Source organism: Geospiza fortis, unplaced genomic scaffold (assembly GCF_000277835.1).
Source record: "Geospiza fortis unplaced genomic scaffold, GeoFor_1.0 scaffold183, whole genome shotgun sequence".
Taxonomy (NCBI): Eukaryota; Metazoa; Chordata; class Aves; order Passeriformes; family Thraupidae; genus Geospiza; species Geospiza fortis.
In genome coordinates this window covers 877,395-895,614 of record NW_005054447.1, presented here as the reverse complement: position 1 = coordinate 895,614, position 18,220 = coordinate 877,395, and the positions used below count along the sequence as shown (strand labels likewise).

Sequence of the window (18,220 nt, the reverse complement as noted above, 5' to 3'; positions counted from 1 at the left end):
CAGGGCCAGGCACGTCAGCCCCATGGCCGGGGGAGGGGAACAGTTACCCGACTGCGGGAAGATTGTGTTGTGGGATGGCATCCCTTGGAACTGGGACTGGGAGGCAGCACCTGCAAGGAACAAAGACACTCAGCATCTCTGCCAGCCCAGGGCGAGGCTTGGGAGCGAGATCTGCTCCATTCCCCAAGGGGCTGGACAGGGCTTGGATTAACCTGGGCTAGTGAAAGGTGTCCCTGCCCGTAGCAGGGGGCTGGAGAGGGATGATCTTTAAGGTCCTTCCAACCCAAACCATGCTGTGATTCATTCCATGACTCTGGGCCAGGCTGGGAGCCCAGTACGTGTCCATATGGGTGCTCTGTCATGCTGTGCCAGCTGTGCCAGCGTCACAGCCAGAGCCCCTTGCACCAAAACAGAAACTCTGCAGAGCTGACGGGGATTTGCATAAACCTGAGAATATCAGCCCTTCCTCCCCACCCCTGGGAGAGATAAGTAAGGATCTTGTGACAAGGAACCTGACAGCACATTCCAGCTGGCAGCTCCTCGCGAGCTCTGGTAACAGCAGCCCTTGCTGCCAGATGGAGAATCTTCTACATCATCACCAAACTGTGCAGGACCTGGGCTGGGGGGGAAAGGAGCCCTGGCAACCCCAGGCTGCTCCTGCAGGGTTTGATGGGATCCCACGGCCCTGCCCAGCTCCCAGAAGTGCTTACCATGGGGCTGGAGCACGCTGCTGCTCACGGGGGGCGGGCTGCTGTTGGGTTGCCTGAAGAGATGATTGCTGGGGTGGTTTGGGGGTGGGCTGGATGGCTGGATCCGTAACCTACGCAGGGAAACAAGCACCTTCTCACCAGGCCTGCTCCTTGTCAAGATGCTGTCTCAACTGTGAGAACTGATGCCAAACACTTGTGTCTTGTTCAAAATAAACACCATAGAGCCCTTGCTGGGGATCCCAAGGTCTCTGCAGCTTGGCTTCTCTTCTGAGAGCCACCTCCCTTGTCCAAGTCACACAGGGAGTGAGCATGACCTGGTGCCTACCACAGAAACCTGGGGACAAGGACACTGCAGGCTCACCTCCTGAGTCACTGCACCTGGTGAGACACCCTGCTGTCATTTCCCATAACAGCCTCCCTCACCCACAAGTCAGGGTGCTGAGGGCAAGGAGGCTGAGCTCACCAAGGGCCTGGAAAGGTGTGAGACACCCAAGGAAGCATGAGAGAGCTTCAGGCCACTCAAAAGGCAGGACTGTCAATTCTCTGCTCAAAGCAGGTCTGTGCCTTTGGAACAGATTTCTCTGATTCTAAAGTCCTTCTGAGAGAATCCAGCCCAAAGGACCAGGCACATTCACCTGGGAACTGGCAGTGCCACTCTGACTCCATAAACCTCCAACTCAGCCTGGCCTCTCCTGAGTGTGTCAGCTCATCCCTGGGCTTCAGAAAGAGTCAAACCCAGAGCTGTCCTAAAGCCATTTCTTTACCTCTGGAGCTGGTGAGTGAGCAGAGCTGGCTGGTTTTCACATGGAGCTTGCAAGGGTGGAGATGGCTGGGGAGGCCGGATACAGTCCTGAACCAGGCACCACAAGAAAACAAGAAGTGTTTGCAGTCAATGTCTCAGTCAGTAAATTTAGAAACACGGCTGGGTGAAGCAGGACATATCCAGATTCACTGAGTGTCAGTCCCTGACTGCAGCCCTGGCTGCCACAGCTACCACAGCAGCTGTGCAAACATCTCTGCTGAAATCCTTCAGCCTTCCCGCTACAGCAAGCCCAGCAAACGCCCCTCCCTCAATCCCCCCGGGACCCGCTCACGAGTTGTGTCTGCAGCAACACAGGAAAACAGAGCTGAGCCTTCAGCAGCTCTGGCTCGGGCTGCACTACCTGAATCTGCTGATGAAGGATCTGGTGGTGCTGCTCCTGCTGGTACAACATGTGCTGCTGCTGCGTCTTCTCCAGCGTCCGCTCGTCCATGTGCCCCCCGTACATCTTCTGGAGCTGCTCACACTCCTGCAAGGAATCCAGCACGTCCCAAAAATGACCTTCTGCTGCACAGCACCCTGCTGTGTGGGAATGGCACACTCTGCAGCCCACCCCTCTGAGAAAAGCTGGCAAAGCAAACCTAATCCATTCCCTCTGACAGAATCAGGTGTGCAGGGACGTGGCAAAAAGCCAGGAAAGCAACGGGTGCATGTGACACTGAGCTGGCACTGCTGTGTTCCCTTAATGCAGGCAGCAAGCTCTGGGAACGACACTTCAAGGTGAGGAGAGCATCTCATTCGTGCTGTGCTGCAAGGGGAAAGGCCTGTCCTGGGGCCAAATCCTGCTCCAGCCATTGGCAAGCTGTGCCTGGCTGTGCAGGGAATATCCCACAACACACTCAGGGGCTGCCCTTTCCCAGGACACCCTGGAACAGCCCCAAACTGCTGCCAGAGGAAATGTGGGAGAGCAGGAGCTGCAGTCTGACAGCGCTGGTGGGACAGGCAGCACACCCATGGGTGGGCACAGCATGATGGTTCTCCCCAGAAAAGAGGGGGCAGGAATCCCCCCAGGTGCCCAGCTGCAGGTGAACAGCTCATACATCCAGAGGACACTTGGGGTTTGCTGCAGTCACACAGGGCAGGAACAAACCCTGCAAAGTCCCCAGGGTGTAAAGATTCCTCTTTTGTTTCCTGAAGCAGCAAGGCCAAGGCAGTAAGAATTCCTTGTGGAGGCTGTTTCCCCAGCCCCCTCTCACCTGCTGAAGCTGTTTGATGCTGCTGTTATTGCCCATCTTCTCCAGGTGGGCTTTGAAAGCCTGGATGCTGGCGGCCCCGTCGGAGAAGCGCCGCACCGGGGAGAAGCGCTCGGTGGGGAGGTGCAGAGTGTTGGAGTCCTTGTAAATAGAACTGAACACAGGGGGAAGGGGGTTACAGACGTGTGACCAGCCAAAACACAAACTGCAGCACAGGCTTTCCACTTCCACCAGCCTCCCAGGTGCTGGGTGCTGCACATTGGGCAATCAGAATGGGCACACCTGAACCAAGCTGTGCCCAAGGCACCTCAAGCACTTCCCCTTCTCAATGAGGTTTCTTTGCCATCAGAGGGAGCCAGATTTTTTTCAGTTGTTTTCTCCCGAAGCTGGGGCTCCTCATTATCACTCAGTTCCTGCCCTGCCATTAGGTGCCATCTGTGTTATCAGGAGCAGAGATAACCTGGCAGACACTCAGCACAACATGCCTCACAATAAACAACTGGGGCTCTGCCTGCCCTGATGGCTTCCGGGCAAGTGCTATCTCTGGAACCTGATTTCTGTGCAAATCACAGAAACAGACAATGGTTTGGCCTGGGAGGGACACCTTCCACTAGCCCAGGCTGCTCCAAGCCCTGTCCAACCTGGCCTTGGACACCTCCAGGGATGGGGCAGCCACAGCTCCTCTGGGCACCCTGTGCCAGGGCCTCCCCACCCTCACAGGGAGGATTTCCTCTCATCACTAAAGGATTTTTTTGTAAAGATTCTGCAGATGCCACCTCCAGAACCCAGCAAGCAGCATTTAAAGCACAGGCTCCAGCAGCAGCCTTAGTGTGTGAGAAGGTCATGGAGACGTGGTCTTTACAGCACCTCTGACACCAAACCCAGCAGGAGCCCGCCTGGCTGCAGCTGGAGCGGTCCTGAGCTCCAGAGGCCACTCTGAGGGCCTGCTCCAGCTCCCCTTGTCACAAGTGACTGATGCTGCACCACTTCCAGCAGGCTGGGCTCTGTTTTGTCCCTGTCTCTGTCTTAGGAGGACATAGTTCAGCTTCCTTCCAAGGAAAGAGCCGTGCTCCTGCCTTTTGAAGCCATCCCATCTATTATCCTGATCCATTTGTTCTCCTGTTGCATTGATGGAAAGCAGAAGCTACAGATAAAATCATGCTTTGAAACCTGTGTGGGCAAGGCAGAACAGCTGCACTTCCCTGTACAGCTGGACTTCAATTCTGCTTTCAGACATTTAACGTGACAAATAAGAACATACATAAGATGGCTTAAAATAGGTTAAGGACTAAAATAAAACCCACCTGCCGTTCAATAATGTGATTTATTTACACAATGACTGCTAATTTCTGTGCCAGGTATGTAATGAACTCACTGTGGAACACTGTGTTTAGACCATGGTCAGATGAAATTTCTGTGATTTCACAGGAAAAACACAGGACAGGCTCACAGCACGTTACAACACCAAGAGTGGAACGAGTAGATACCACCCTGCTCATGATGCAAGAGCTTCAGGACTCCAGAGCCAAGAGCCAGAGGTGACACCAACGTTATTTACAGGGTAAGTGTGTTTAAAGTCTTGTAAAAATTCCGTTCCTGCTGTGGTGAGGGACTTGGCTTACCTTTAGGATTTGCAGCAATCCTGAAAGCAGGACACAGCACATTCTGCTTGTTTTGCAAGCTGCACTCCTCTTCCTATCAAGCTGTGGCCCTAGAAATGTTTCCCCTCTGCTCTTCCCATCCCCCAGGCACCTCTGAAGAGTAACTTGAGGGCAGAGAGGTGCTTATCTTGGTTTTCCAGCTCCAGCGTGGCACTAGCACTGTCTCAGTCTGCTCAGAGTTCACCTGTCCCTGCTGATTACATCCGTGCTCAGCTCAGCAGGTCTGTGGCTCCAATAAAAAGGGCTTTGTCAAGCCTGCCACTGTGAGCTGCCTGAGGGGCTGAACAGCAGCACCAGCCTGGCCTGGCAGCCGCTGCTTTCCCAAGAGGCAGCAAACCCCAGTGTGCAGCTGGTTTGCTCCTAGCACTGAGGTGTCAAGAGCACTTTCAAGCATTTTTTAGGAGGTTTTTTTTTTTTGTTAAGAGGAATTTAAGCTCCCTCTGTGGCATTAGCGTCTCCATTTGGCTGCTGTGACAAGGGCTCTATCACATTAACACCTCATCAGGACTGTCCCTCCCACATATCCTGAGTGTATTTAGATCTAATTCGAAAGTTCCCCCTTTCCCAAACACTCTGATTGTTTTATTTCCTTCCCCACCCAGATTCCTTTTCTCACATCATTCCCATCAAGGGTTCAGGTGAGAAATGAAATTACTCTCGAGGAGCTTTGCACAGAGACTTTGCAGTCAGAACACACAACTCTGGTGCAGAACAGTGAGGGTTTTAAGCTCTGCTGTGGATGACTCTTGGTGCAATCTTTTGCCTGCATCTGCCTCCAAAAATGTTCTGTAGCAAATCTGCTACCTTGATGCCTACCATTACACAGGGAAAAGCTTTCCTCTAAAAAAAATAGCTTATTCCCAATATTTCTGTGATGGCAGCCATTCCAGCAAATCGCTTCCAGCCACAAAAGCGGGACTGGAGGGAAGAGCCAGCTGGTTCCTGCTGGTCCCTGCAGGCAGGGGGTCAGACACCCTCTGCTCTGTGCGTCTGCTCTTTGTCCCTGCTCCTCCTCGTCACCCCTCCCTGCCAGCGGGATGTCCTCAGTGCTCCGTTCCAGGGCCACCTGGGCAGGGTTCCTGAGCAAGCCGCCCGGCCGGCCGGTGCCGTTACTCACCGGTGCTGGTCGGGTCCCAGGTGTGGAGCCCAAGCCCGGGGTCGGAAGGACTGCTGTCCTAGCTGCCTCTGCAAGTCTGGAGGGATTTCAGCTGTAGGGTTGGTCATGGCCAGAGTGTGCCTTTTTGACCTATTTGCCAAGTATCTGCAACAAGCAGGAGCACATTTTATAAGAGACTGATGGGAGTACTCCGAAAACAGGGAGCGTTAGATAACCCAGAGAACACGGGAAGGAAGAAGCTTGTGCAGTGCTCAGAACACAGCTCAGGACACGCTGCCCATGCCCGTCACAGCACTGGCTCCCCGGTGCTTGGGGGACAAGTGTAGCTGCAGCTGCTGCTGCTCCACTGCCAGCCTTGGAAGGAAAGAGGAGCCGTTTGCTCTTCCCAGCAGGAAAGCCACGTTTCACCTCAAGGGGAATGCTGGTATGTCCCTTTGGGAATACCCCCCTGCCTCAGCAGGGATTCACTGTCCCTGTGTCCCAGCCAGGGCAGAGATAACCCAGCAGGAGCTGGGCACAGAGCAGAGCTGCTGCTCCGCCTGGGAGCCTTGGCTCCTCAGAGCCACCCTGCGCCGCCCCGGCTCCGGCCACCAGCAGCGGCCACCTTGTCCCAGCAGGGGAAGGCTGCCCGAGGAGCAGGACAAGGGCTGGGCTGAGCAGGGCTGTGCCAGCCCGGTCCAAGTGCGCCATCTAGTCCCTGCTCAAAGCCGGGAATGGCCCGGGATGCGCAGGGAACGGGAACCGAGCAGCAAGAGGGTTCCTCCCTCCGGATCCACCAGCACCAGGGCTGGGCTTGCCTCTCACACCTGAGCTGGGAGGAGACAGCTTAAACAAAAGGCCGCTGTGCGCTGGAGAAGAGCTGCAGGTCTCCTGCAAAGCCCCCAAAGACCGGGGAGGAGGAACTCGGAGCTCTGCTCCGGCAAGGATGTGAGGAAGGGCCAGGCAATGCTGAGAGCTGCTGCCTGCCTGCTGCTCCTGGCACAGCTGAGCTGGCAGAGAGGGGCTGGAGCCCCTGCCCAGGGCTGGCACTGCACCAGGCTGTGCCCGCTCAAGGCCGCTGGGATGAGCTGAACCCTTTGTGCCCTGTGAAGCAGCCCTGGTAACCAGGCCAGGCTCCACTCAGGCACTGACACCTGCACACCCTCACCTCTGCTCTTCTACCCAGCTACTGCCCCCGGGAAGCAGAAAGAGCAGCAAGCAACACAGACTTGCCCAAACCCAGCCTCCGTTTGCTGCTGAAGCCACTTAAGCAGAAGCAGCAGGTTAACAGTGCCATGGTGCCCCGCCAAAGCCCGTGCCATTAGCTGTTTAAGAATCATTTGATGTAGACAGGGAAAGGTTCCCAAAGAGCTTTACTGTTGTGGTTTGCTAAGATCATTTTATTTCAGCCCTCCAGGGAACAATCCAATCATGAGCTCTAAGAGCGTTTCGGGTGGAAGAAAGTTTCCCAAAGCTCAAAGGAGATGTGACTGCTCCCTGGAACAGAGAGAAGACTGTGCTCTGCTTTCAAGGTCAGATTAAGGAGGGCAAAAGCTGCTCACTGGTGGCTGCAAACAGAGTATCTGGGGCAGTGTCCTGAGAAGCTAAATATTTGCATCTGTCCCTGATGTTAATGCTATTTACCCTTCTCCTCTGATGACTACTGACATGTTGCAACACAAGGGGTGGAGAACAAGTTAACACACAACCTGGATGGTGCTTTTTCAAGGCCATCTGGTGGAAGAAGAACATGTGCTGTGAAAGAACTAAGGGCAGCGCTGTCGAGAGCAGTGAAGTGATCTCTGAGTCCAAGGGGACTTGGTTCTCAGTGGGATCTGAACATTTCAGTGCCTTGCAAAACACTGCACAGGGGTTTCAAAATGTTTCCAGCTGAGCTAGTGCTTTAAAGACTCAGCTGAAACCTTCAGGTTTAGAATAGTGAAAATCTGCCCAGGTAAGATGTCCAGGCATGCCCTTGCCAAGAATGAGATTTATGTTTGCACAGCCAAGAAGACCACCTGCTGTTTGAGGTGCTGTCAGAGGACATTACTGGCCCTATATTAGAACTGTTAATGGCTGTTGGAGCTATTATTGAGGCTACAAGTACACTTTCCAGGCTGAGGTATGCACAGGGAGTCTCAGTGCGCAGCCTGTCACTGCTCACAGCCACGGATCCCTGGGAGCACTGAGAGGAGCACAGCTGGCCAAGGCTCTGGAGCATGATCTGCACCCACCCCAGTGTCACCCTGCCTGCGACAACCCCCAGCCTGAACCCTTGTGAGCCCCTGAGGAGCCACTCCCTTACCCAGGTGATGACCTGTACAAAGGGGGATCCAGAAAGCTCTTCCAGTTTGAGGTGAGAAGCAGGAGCACCCACCACACGTAGTGCCCAGCTGGTTAGCAGAGAGGAAACTATGCAAAAGCTCCTAAGAAAATGTTAGCAAGGCCATGGTTAGTGTGTTCATGGACTGAGAAAGTACAAGCACATTCTACCCACTTCCTACAATGTGTTTAGAGCAGACACAGAGAACAGAAGTTCCCAGCCTGAGAGCTAATAATGCTTCCCTTACTGGAGCAGACTATTTTAAGGCCTGATGCTAAAATTAGCAGCTAGAGGTACCCGTAATTCCAGCAAGCTCATTTTGTTTGAGGCATCAGAGTTGGATGTTTACTGCATGTCTTGATACAAAAGCTGCTGCACTGGCACCCAAGGCCACAGAGGAGATTCTCCCACCTCCAGCACCCAGCAGGGAGGGGAATCCCTCGGCACTCACTCGGCAGGTTAGTGTGGATCGCATGCTGGTGCACACTAAGCAAAGGAATTTAGCAGTTCCAAGAGTTTCTGGAGAACCTACTGCTCAATCAGCTACCCATTTCAGGGGAATCCAGCTTTGCAAGCACCCAGAAGTGCCAGAGGAGCAACTGCCTACAGTAATCAACACCCAGAGGAACAGGAGAGGTGCTGAGCCTTCGCTGTAAAATCAACAGTGGTGCCCTGAAGAGGTGGCTGTGTTTGAATCAGCTCTGGAACAGGCAAGGTGAGCCTTGTGGAGGTAGGAAGGGCAAATGTTAACTGGGAGTTACCTCTGCACAGCTTCCTGGTCCGGCTCCCCATCGGAGCTCTCCTCGTCCACAGGGGTGACAGCTGGCACAGCCTGTGGAGAGACAGCCACGGCTCAGGAGGACACCCAGCACAGCCCCCTCCACACAGGGGACACCTGATCTTCCCAAACAAGCTTCCACAGGGGTGTGTGCTGGCTCCTCTGCAGCACCAAGGAAACCTGGCCAAGAACCCCTTCCAACATTCCTTCCCCAGTCCAAGTGCCTGGGCAGGGCTCCTGCTGCTGGGGAATTCATTGACACAGATGCACCCAGGGAGCGAGAACATGCCCGAGATGGACACTTGGGTTTTCTCCATGGGATCAGCAAAGGACAAAAGCAACCATTAAAAAGTGCACAAACACTGTCAGTTCCAGAGAGGAGCACACAGCCCCACCTGCCTCCTCCAGGAGAGCACAGCAAGTCCTGCAAGAGGAGCAGGAGAACCTTGGGCAGCGAGCAGGCACATCCCTGCAGCACCAGGCCTGCTGTGACCTGGGCACAGCCACCTCTGCCTGCAGGAGCGGATATTTGAAGCTCTGTGCTACTCACTGGCGTCATGGTGACGAGTGGTGAGGGGCCCCGGGGCCGCTTGAGCAGCTGCTGTGCGTGCAGCTGGATGTTGGCCCCGCCGTCGGACGCGCGCCGGCCCAGCGGGCCCATCCCGTTCAGCAGCTGCAGCGTGGGGGGCTGCAGCAGGGACTGCTCCTGCAACACACACACAGCACCATCAGGCACCCTGCCACAGCCCCAGGTGCTCAGCAGGAGGAGACAAGCAGCTACAGGGTGGGGGGCTGCAGCAGGGACTGCTCCTGCAACACACACGCAGCACTGTCACCCAACACACACAGCACTGTCACCCGACACACACAGCACTGTCACCCACCCAGCACAGCCCCAGGGCACCCAGCAGGGCAAGACAAACCCTCTGGGCTTCAGGGATGTCACCAGCATCTCGAGGGATGTGGGGCAGGGACAGGCAGGGTCAGTGGATGAGCAGGGTTTAACTCTGCAGCTCCCTGCACGCTGCTTTAGCTGCCAGGCAGGCTGCAACCTGCAGCTCAAAGCCAGGCAGCACAGTCCTGCTTCTCCCCAACCCATTTATTCATTTCATATTACACTGCTCTTTCATTCTTTAGCTTTTTCAAAGAATTATAGAATGGTTTTGGTTGGAAAGGACCTTAAAGATCATCTCACTCCAACCCCCTGCCATGGGCAGGGACACCTTTCACTATCCCAGCTTGCCCAGAGCTCCATCCAGCCTGGCCTTGGACACTTCCAGGGATGGGGTATCTGCAGCTTTTCTGGGCAACCTGTTCCAGTGCCTCACCACTCCCACAGTAAAGAATATTTTCCTAATATTTGATCTAAACCTACTTTAGAGAACCAAATGGAATCATACATAAAGAGAGTAATTCTTGAGGCCTATGCAGTCCAAGGAGTGACAAACAGAGGGAGCACAAACACGCTCCCACCTGGCAGGGCACAGAGCACAGCAGGGATCGTGGGCAGTACCTTGTACTCCAGCTGCCCCGTGGGCTGCAGGTTCTGCCTGGGCAGCACATTGTGCATGAAGTTCACATTCGGGGTCACCTGCAGGAACGGGGCCTGAGGAGTGACACGGGGGAAGCCAGGCAGGAGCTTCTGCAGGTCTTCCATGACTTCCGTCCTGTACAGCCACATTTGGAGAGGGGAATTAGCCATAATGTGAGGAAACTCCTCTCAGACCCAGCACACCCAGCTTCCCTTCACAAAAAGCTTCTTACTGCTCTGGAAAATGGCCACACAGAGCAGCCAAGCCACTCTGGTTTTATTTGTCCCTTTTTTCTCCTCCATGCTGAGATTTGGCAGAATTAGCTCTTGGGCATTAACCTCAATGGCATTTATCACAAAAACTTCACCTTGGGCATGACAGCAGTGCAGGTCAGGTGAGACACCTGCCTTGACCAAAGCACAGCTCACCCAGAGCTGATCAGGAAGGGCAGGAGGAAAGTACCTCATCCCCATCTAAAATACTGACCAAGCTGTGCAGGGGGACTGGCAGCTTTAAAGGAACACCCAGAAGGACCAAAGTCACCTGCTGGGAGTGAATGGGCAGGCTGGAGTGCAGTACTCACCGTGGGTCAGCCACTCCCACTGTGTGCCTCCTCATGGACAGGTAGCGGACCAGAGCCTCGGGGGATGGCTCCTCCCCTTCATCACTGTCCAAGTTCATTGTTCCATCAGTCTGGGCAGGACAAACACGGGAGATGTTGAAATGCAACATGAGGATCAAAGGAAAGGCTTCGATGTGAGCCAGAAAAAGAGCTTTGAAGGGGTCATGGGGATGTGCCTCACCTCCACAATTTGGTTCTCGGGGTTGATGAGCTGGACTTGGGGCACGTTGATGTTCATGGTGTTGCCTGTCTGTTCTGTCTGCTGAGTGGAGAGATTAGGGTCAGAAGACACAAACACAGCATTGCTTTACAAACACTGCTGGATTAACACCAGCCCTAAGCACCTGGAACCGGGAGGTGACCCTGGAGCCAGTGAAGAGCTGCTTATTCTCAAGAGGTTGCCTCGTTTACCCCCCTTCCTTCTGTTCAGGCAGGGTCAGCATCTCTTCTGCTTCCCTTGTGGCCTGGCCTCTCCCAAAGCAAGTGCTCATTGCTCCATCAGCAGCACAGGTGGGGAGGAAGCATCACACAGCAGCCCTGGGCTGGGAACTCCAGCTCCCAATAACTCCCTCAGCTCCTTCCCCTCTGTCACTAAGCGAGCAGAGACTGTCTGAAGGATGTTCAGCCAATGCACAAACTGTTCCTAACCTCAGGAACAGGGCACCCTAAGCACACACCAAATTCTCAGACAAGGAACGTCTGACACCCAGCCAGGGTGTGGGCACCCCCGAGCGGGTCTGAGTTTAGCAGGCAAGGGACTGGCTGGCCCTGCAGGGCTGGAGGAACCCCGGCAGAGGGGATGCACCTGGATGTTGGCCGAGGTGGGGAAGGTGATGGTGCGTGGGATGCTGGGCGAGGGCGCGATGCGCAGGTTCTTGTGCCGCTTGAGGCGGTCGCAGAGCAGGCTGTAGATCGCGCTGTAGTGATCGTACGCGTCGGCTCGCAGCGACTGCAAGGCACAGCACAGCGGTCACCCCCTCTTGGACAGTGATAAAGTACATTTTATACTGTGTGGGGCTGCTCAGCTGCCACCAAACACAGGCACTGATGAGCAAGAGGAGCAGGCAGGATATGCCAGGCCTCACCTGCACCGTGCGCTCCTTGTCCAGCCCCATGTCCGCCATGGCCAGCAGCACGTCCTCGTTCAGCGGCTCCAGCTGCCTCTCCGTCTTCAGGTGCTGACACTCTGCTATCAGCTGTGAGGGCACAGGCACACAGTCAGAGCTGACATTCCCAAAGGCACACCGATGAGTCACAGCGCTCCCAAGAGCCCAAGCACCGGGCTCTGGCTGCAGCTGGCGTGAGGTCTGATGGCAACCGATCTGAAATCCAGTGCCCCAAGCTCCCAGCGCCACAGGGGAAGATAAAAAATGTACATAGATAAGGAGTGATGTGGAAAGCAAGGCCAGGAGACAGAGAAAGGGAAAGGCCACGCCCGGGAATGAGTGTTCCCAAAGAGCAGAACCAACACTGCAGCACCACGTGCCCAGAGCCCGTTTGAGTCACTGAGCAGACCCTGCTCGCTGCTGCTCACCCTGTCAAACTCTGCATCAGCCTCCCCCAGCTTCATCCACTTGTGTTTGCAGATCTGCTCCATGGAGAGCCTCTTGCTCGGGTCCAGCACCAGCATGTGGCGGATCAGGTGTTCACACTCTGCCAGGGAAGAGAGGCCGGGTCACCCATGGGGAGGGACATGGCTGCTGCAGCGCTCCCTTTCCAAGCTCCCCTCTGGGAAGCCACCTCACAGAAATACTGCTTCTCCTTGCACTTCACACCTGCTGGTTCCCAACATGCCTCACTGCTGCAGACACTGACTCCCCTGGAATGGAAGGAGGGAAGCCACTCTGGCTACACAGAGCCCTGTCACCTGTCCCCCCCCAGTCCTGATGTGAGTGGCTTTTGGAGGTTGACAGCAAAGGACTCTTAGAATGTTCTCCACTGCACAGTTGTGCCATCATATTACACCTGTGCTGTCACCAAGACGGACTGCTGAGGCTCTCCTATCTAGGCTGGGATCTAAGGTTGCTGTGAAAGCTCCATATTTTAGCAGAATTTTCTGCATGGAGAGAACCTCTTCCCCAGATAAGACAGCAAGCAAGGAAGTCTTCAGCTGGGAAACTCCACGCAAAATTGTTCCTTAACCTGACAGCAGGCAACCAAGTACCTCCACGTGACTCTTTGTTAGGCTGATTTTAAATGAAAATTAATCACACTTTTCACACCCAAGATTTATTATCAAAGTGTTTTTGCAGCAGCAGGACACAAACGCTCATCTCTGACGGGGCTGTTGCTGGGAACTCATGCCCCACAATGCAGTAAAAAGCTGAACGTGAGGGAGGTGCAGTGACAAGCCCCTTACCTGTGGACATGAAGAAGGGGATGCGGAACTTGCCGCTGAGCACCCGCGCGCGCAGGTTCTGCAGCGTGCTCCCGTCGAAGGGCAGCGCCCCGCACACCAGCACGTACAGCACCACGCCGAGGCTCTGCACCAAACAAACCCCGTCAGCAGCGCCACACTGAACCAAAACCCATCCCTGGGCAAGGCATGCTTCTGGCACCTCCCCACGGGGAAAATACAGGATGGAGTAGCCAGAATGCAGCTCGGGAAATGTTCCTTTGGAAAACGCTTTTTGCTGTGTCAGGGCTTTTCTCCAAGACATGTACTGAGCGCTCGGGAAGCAAAGCCAAACAAACACAGCAAAAATCAGATCAAAGTCAGAGAGAAAGAGGCTCATCACATACCCAAATATCAACCTTTGGCCCATCGTACTCCTTGCCTTCAAAGAGCTCTGGAGCAGCATAGGGAGGACTCCCACACCAGGTTTTAAGCAGCTGGCCAGGGGTGAAGATGTTGCTGAACCCAAAATCTGAAAGAACAAAGAGAACCGATGAGAGGAATGTGATTCACTCCAACTGTCCTGAACAAACGGTATTTCAGTAACTTGCTGAGTCTGGTAAGGTCACGTACCATCCTGTAATGGGTAACTGGTACACAGACACTGGAAATGGAATCACTGTGGTTAGAAAAGCCTCCAGGGTCATCGAGCCCCACCTGTGCCTGATCCCCACCCTTTCACCAGCCCAGAGCACTGAGTACTATGTCCAGTCTTTCCTTGGACACCTCCAGAGGTGGCAACTCCAAACCTCCCTGGTGCCCTGAGCTCTGAGCAGTGCCAGCAAGGACAGAGTGCAAAGGGAAAAAGAATGGGAATTCTGATTTTTCCAGAAAGCACTACAGGGTTATGGTGGGCAGCTCTACCAACAGTCAAATCCTTCACCAAGAGCAAATAACAAATCCTGAAAGAGAAAGGTCTTCACCTCACAGGCAGCCAACCATCAGCTTATGTGGGCACTAATGGCATTCTCTGTTAATTAATCTGCCTCCCCCTGGCTCACAGCTGGGACCTGCACTGCAAAGGGCAAGGAAACCAGTCTGGATCCAAGACAAGGGAGCTGGCTCTTGTTAAAAAAAAAGAAGTTCCCTTCCTTTTTTTCTTAATTGAATTGAAGCAATCACAGTCACAGAGAGGAGTTCTGAGGTGTTCACATGTTTTCTCTAACACACTTAAGATTACCCAATATTTCCAGTTAGTTACCAATTAACTACCAGTTCCACACCAAATTCCAAGTGAGGATCACCACTGATGCCAACAGCTCTGTGCCAGAGGCAGGCAAATCCCACCAGCACTCCCCAGAATGCACTAACTGGTGAGTCCGGGCTCCCTCTTGCTGGTCTCCTTACAGGATTTTCCATGACCTAATTTCAGGTGACTCCTCTCCTCCTTTGCACAGCGTCTGCAGAATCCAGCAGACCACCTGGCACTGCTCCTGCCAGCTCAGCTCCAGGGGGACACAGCCAAATTCCTTCTCCCTGTCCCTTTGCAGGGAGGAAATTCTCACTGTGGAGATGATTTATGCATGTGGAGAATACCTGACGCAGCCTGCTCCTGTGGAAACACCTGGAGTACACACCAGGCTGCTCCAAGCGCACCTCCAAACAGAGCAGAGATGGTAAATGTTCTTTAAAGGCACTGTGGAATCAAAACAAGGCACTTACACGCCCGTTGGGTTTTTACTGTTGGCAGTGAAGCCATCTAAACCCCCAGTCAGCCTTTGGAGGACAATTCCAGGGAAATAGCACACAGCTGCACAATTGTCTTTTCCACCTCTGCAAGCCTTTGAGCTGCTGTCTCACGTTCAAGGTAGGATGTGTAACAAGTGCCTGAGTTACGGCCACTGGAGCCAGCAATAAATGCTGCAGCACTGGATGTATTTCCCAACACACAGCATTTGTATCAGGTTTAGACATAAACTCCTTGTGACTGTGGAATTTTGGCACTTCCCATATATTGAGCAAGTTATCCTAGTTTAGTTACTTTTATTTGTCTTTGTAAGCACACAAGCAGGCCTTGGGGAACCACCTGCATTTTCCAAGCAGTGCACAGCCAGGAGCAGCTCCAGCCCTGCTCAGGTGAGAGGCCCGAGGTGCTCCTCACTCTGCTGCACAGGTCACAGCGAGTGCCAGCAGCAGGGGCAGGGCTGTGCCATTCCAGGGCTGTGCCATTCCAGGTCCGTGCCATTCCAGGTCCGTGCCATTCCAGGGCTGTGCCATGCCAGCTGGCAGCACCGCAGCCTCGGAACAGACACGCAACAGCTGCCTCCTGCAGCCTCCTCTGCTTCCTGCAGATTGGTCGGCTGGGAAACTTCACCCCTTCCCCATGGTGCTGAAATTCATGCAGGGATTCACAGCTCTTTTGGACACGGAGAGGAGGTGGGGAGAAGGGGAAATGCAGAGTCTGTCCCTAGGGAACGGGGCCAGCGGGTCCCAGAGCTGCCCTGGCTCAGGGTGAAACCTCTCCCTGGGCAGGGGTGCTGCTGTGCCCAGCCCCTCCTGGGCTCAGGGCAGGCCAGGCAGGCTGCTGGGCTCTGCAGGGTGCAGATCCTGCACAGGGACACTGCTCCCGGGCTGGAAACGGCTTCCAGACCCCACCTGCACTGCGGGACTGAGGTCAAGGCTGGGGAAAACAGCAGGGCTTTAAAAACCTAAAGAAAGTTCATGGGAGGACTTGAAAACCCTGGAGCAACTAAGCACAAAATCTAAACCAAACAAAAACACAAATTACAACTTAAATAAACTTTCTTAAAATCTATGGCCAAGGACATGCATAAATCCAAATCCTCAGGGAGCAATCAGGTCACATTCCACAAACAGATGCAGAGGGAAAGAGGCATTTTTGAGCAGCAAGGTGAGTCACAATGATGTGATACAGGGAAAATATTTAAAACAAACATCCCTGCTACAAAACAGTGGGTCCAGTCCCTCAAGTTTCCTTGGAGCCGAGCTCAGGGAGTGGCTTCAGTCCCTGCCCAAGAGGGATTTGATCCTCAGGAGGGGAAGGAGCAGCTGACTCCTGCAGACGAATGCAAAGCGAATGCAAAGCAATGCATAGATCAGATTCCTCTCTGAAACCATCCCCAGCAAGGCCGGGCTGTTTAGCAATCATCAACTCCTGGCTGAACTCTCGGGCTGGGAGCACAGGGAACACAGTGCCAGCAGCTACTGACTCAGCCTCTGAGAAGGTACACTGGAGAAAAAGCATCCATGGGAAAAATGAGAACGAGGGTCACGGCGTTGGGATCTCGCTGTTTATGGAAAAATTGTGAGGCAGCAATCAATCAATCAATCAATCAATCAAAACCCAGCCCAAAGAGTGCCCACCAGTGAGAGCAGCAGCACTGCCCACCCCAGGAGCTGGCACCTGCCTAATGCCAGGCAAGGGATTTAAAGCTGCAAATGGGTATCAGGCAGAAAGTGCCAGAAAATCTGCACTGATGAGAGTCTGAAAGGCTCCAAAGTTTGAGTTAGACACAGCTAATGGGTTTGGCCCAATAAGTGAAGGTTCAGCTGATTGTCCACCAGTGTAACTGGTGTGTGCATTTCTGTAGCATTTCTCCTGGGAGGTCTGCTGTGAAGCAGATCTGTTGCTATCACTTTTTTTTTCTCTTGAAACAATGGAAGAACTGGTGTCAAATTGTAATTGATGAGTTATAGGGAGAAAAGTTAATACTTGGAAAATCCTATACCATAAATCAGCTTTTCCAGGCTACTTTTCAAAGCGCTACAGCATCTTCCTGCCAAGGCAAACACTGCCACCACCAGGGTGGGGACTATCTCCTGGAGTCATTCTGGGAGCACAGATTTGGAAGGAAAATAGTTTCCAACTCCCTTAGATTAAAAAAAGGCTTCCACAATTTCCAGAGCTTCTCAGCCTGCTCATGTGGACATTTCTCCAGCAAATCCAGCTGAATTCCAGTTTCCACCTGGGTTAGTTTTTAACTTCTTGCTGTTTGCCAGGCACCCTCCCCCTCCACACAGAGCGGATTTTCCCCGTGAACACAAGATGGCCTCAAACCATTAGTGCAGCCTTTGCATGGAACACCAGAAAGTGCTGCTCAGAGACCTCCCCAGCAGCTCTCCCCGAGCTCCACAGCCCCTGCACTCCTTCTCCAAGGAGCTGCACTCCTGCTTCATCAGCCATGCCTCTGTCACTTATCTGCTGCTCCCAGAACAGTGAGGAGCAGGTTATCATCCCTGTGCCAAGGAGGACGTGGTTCACACTGTTAAGCACCAGAGGGAAGTCCATGAAGTCCTGCTCTCCTTCCTATTCCTTCCCCACTCCCTCCCCACAGATGGAGTGTGAGGGAAGCATAAGAAATTGCTGATGATTTTACCACAAACCGAGTGCTGAGCTCTAATCTAACACCTCAGGATGGTACAGGAGAGAACAGCAACAATGAGCTAGACTGTTTCCTTTCTTCAAGATGCTATCTAGACAGAGGAGTATTTCCCATGTCCCAGAAGTAACGTTGCTCAGAGTGAAGTTTTGTAGCCCTCAGCACTTAAAAAAAAAAAAATCAAGTTACAAACCCTTGCAAAAGACAACAATCTCACCCAGGAAGTCTGCTGGGAGAGGGAGCGACCAAGTGCTTTCTAAAGGTGCTCTGCTGTGCCCCAGGCTCTGGGAGAATTAAATGCTGAGTACAAGATCTACCACTTCCAAAGCCCGTGCAATGAGATGACCAGGGCAGAACCACAGAATATCCTGAGTTGGAAAGGACCCATGAGGATTGAGTCCAACTCTTAAATTAAATCTCATTGGTTCAATTGGTCATAATCCCACCAAGCCCAGTAAAGTCAAGCCTAGTCAGCGCCCCCCAGAGATGAGCCAAGGCTCAGTCTCATGCTCAGAGGATCACAGACATGCAGCTGGGTTAGAGCAGGACAGAAATGCCCAGGGAAGAAGCTCTCTGGAAGGGCAGTTAGTGACAAAAAAAATCCCTGCAAAATCCAGGAGCAGGCAGTGAGGGCCTGTGTGCTCAGCTGCTTCAGCTTCTCTCCCTGCAGGGAACAAAGCCCCAAAGCACTGAGGCCCTCTGGCTCTGTCACAGCACATTGGGAACAATTCCAGGAGCACAGCTTCCCCT

General features: G+C 53.6%; 1 protein-coding gene across 1 annotated transcript in view; it reads right to left on the bottom strand.

Annotated features, from left to right (window-relative positions):
* SIK3 (SIK family kinase 3) overlaps positions 1 to 18,220 on the bottom strand; it is a 33,661-nt gene that overhangs the window by 7,920 nt on the left and 7,521 nt on the right. The window contains exons 4-19 of the mRNA XM_031062412.1: positions 13,478 to 13,602; positions 13,095 to 13,218; positions 12,270 to 12,388; positions 11,821 to 11,931; positions 11,541 to 11,684; positions 10,917 to 10,994; positions 10,697 to 10,806; positions 10,095 to 10,248; positions 9,132 to 9,287; positions 8,565 to 8,635; positions 5,502 to 5,645; positions 2,727 to 2,877; positions 1,874 to 1,999; positions 1,475 to 1,560; positions 711 to 820; positions 7 to 110 (exon numbers count right to left, since the gene is read on the bottom strand). Coding sequence (XP_030918272.1) covers positions 7 to 110; positions 711 to 820; positions 1,475 to 1,560; positions 1,874 to 1,999; positions 2,727 to 2,877; positions 5,502 to 5,645; positions 8,565 to 8,635; positions 9,132 to 9,287; positions 10,095 to 10,248; positions 10,697 to 10,806; positions 10,917 to 10,994; positions 11,541 to 11,684; positions 11,821 to 11,931; positions 12,270 to 12,388; positions 13,095 to 13,218; positions 13,478 to 13,602 — 1,913 coding nt within the window. The remainder of the gene's footprint in view (positions 1 to 6; positions 111 to 710; positions 821 to 1,474; positions 1,561 to 1,873; positions 2,000 to 2,726; positions 2,878 to 5,501; positions 5,646 to 8,564; positions 8,636 to 9,131; positions 9,288 to 10,094; positions 10,249 to 10,696; positions 10,807 to 10,916; positions 10,995 to 11,540; positions 11,685 to 11,820; positions 11,932 to 12,269; positions 12,389 to 13,094; positions 13,219 to 13,477; positions 13,603 to 18,220) is intronic.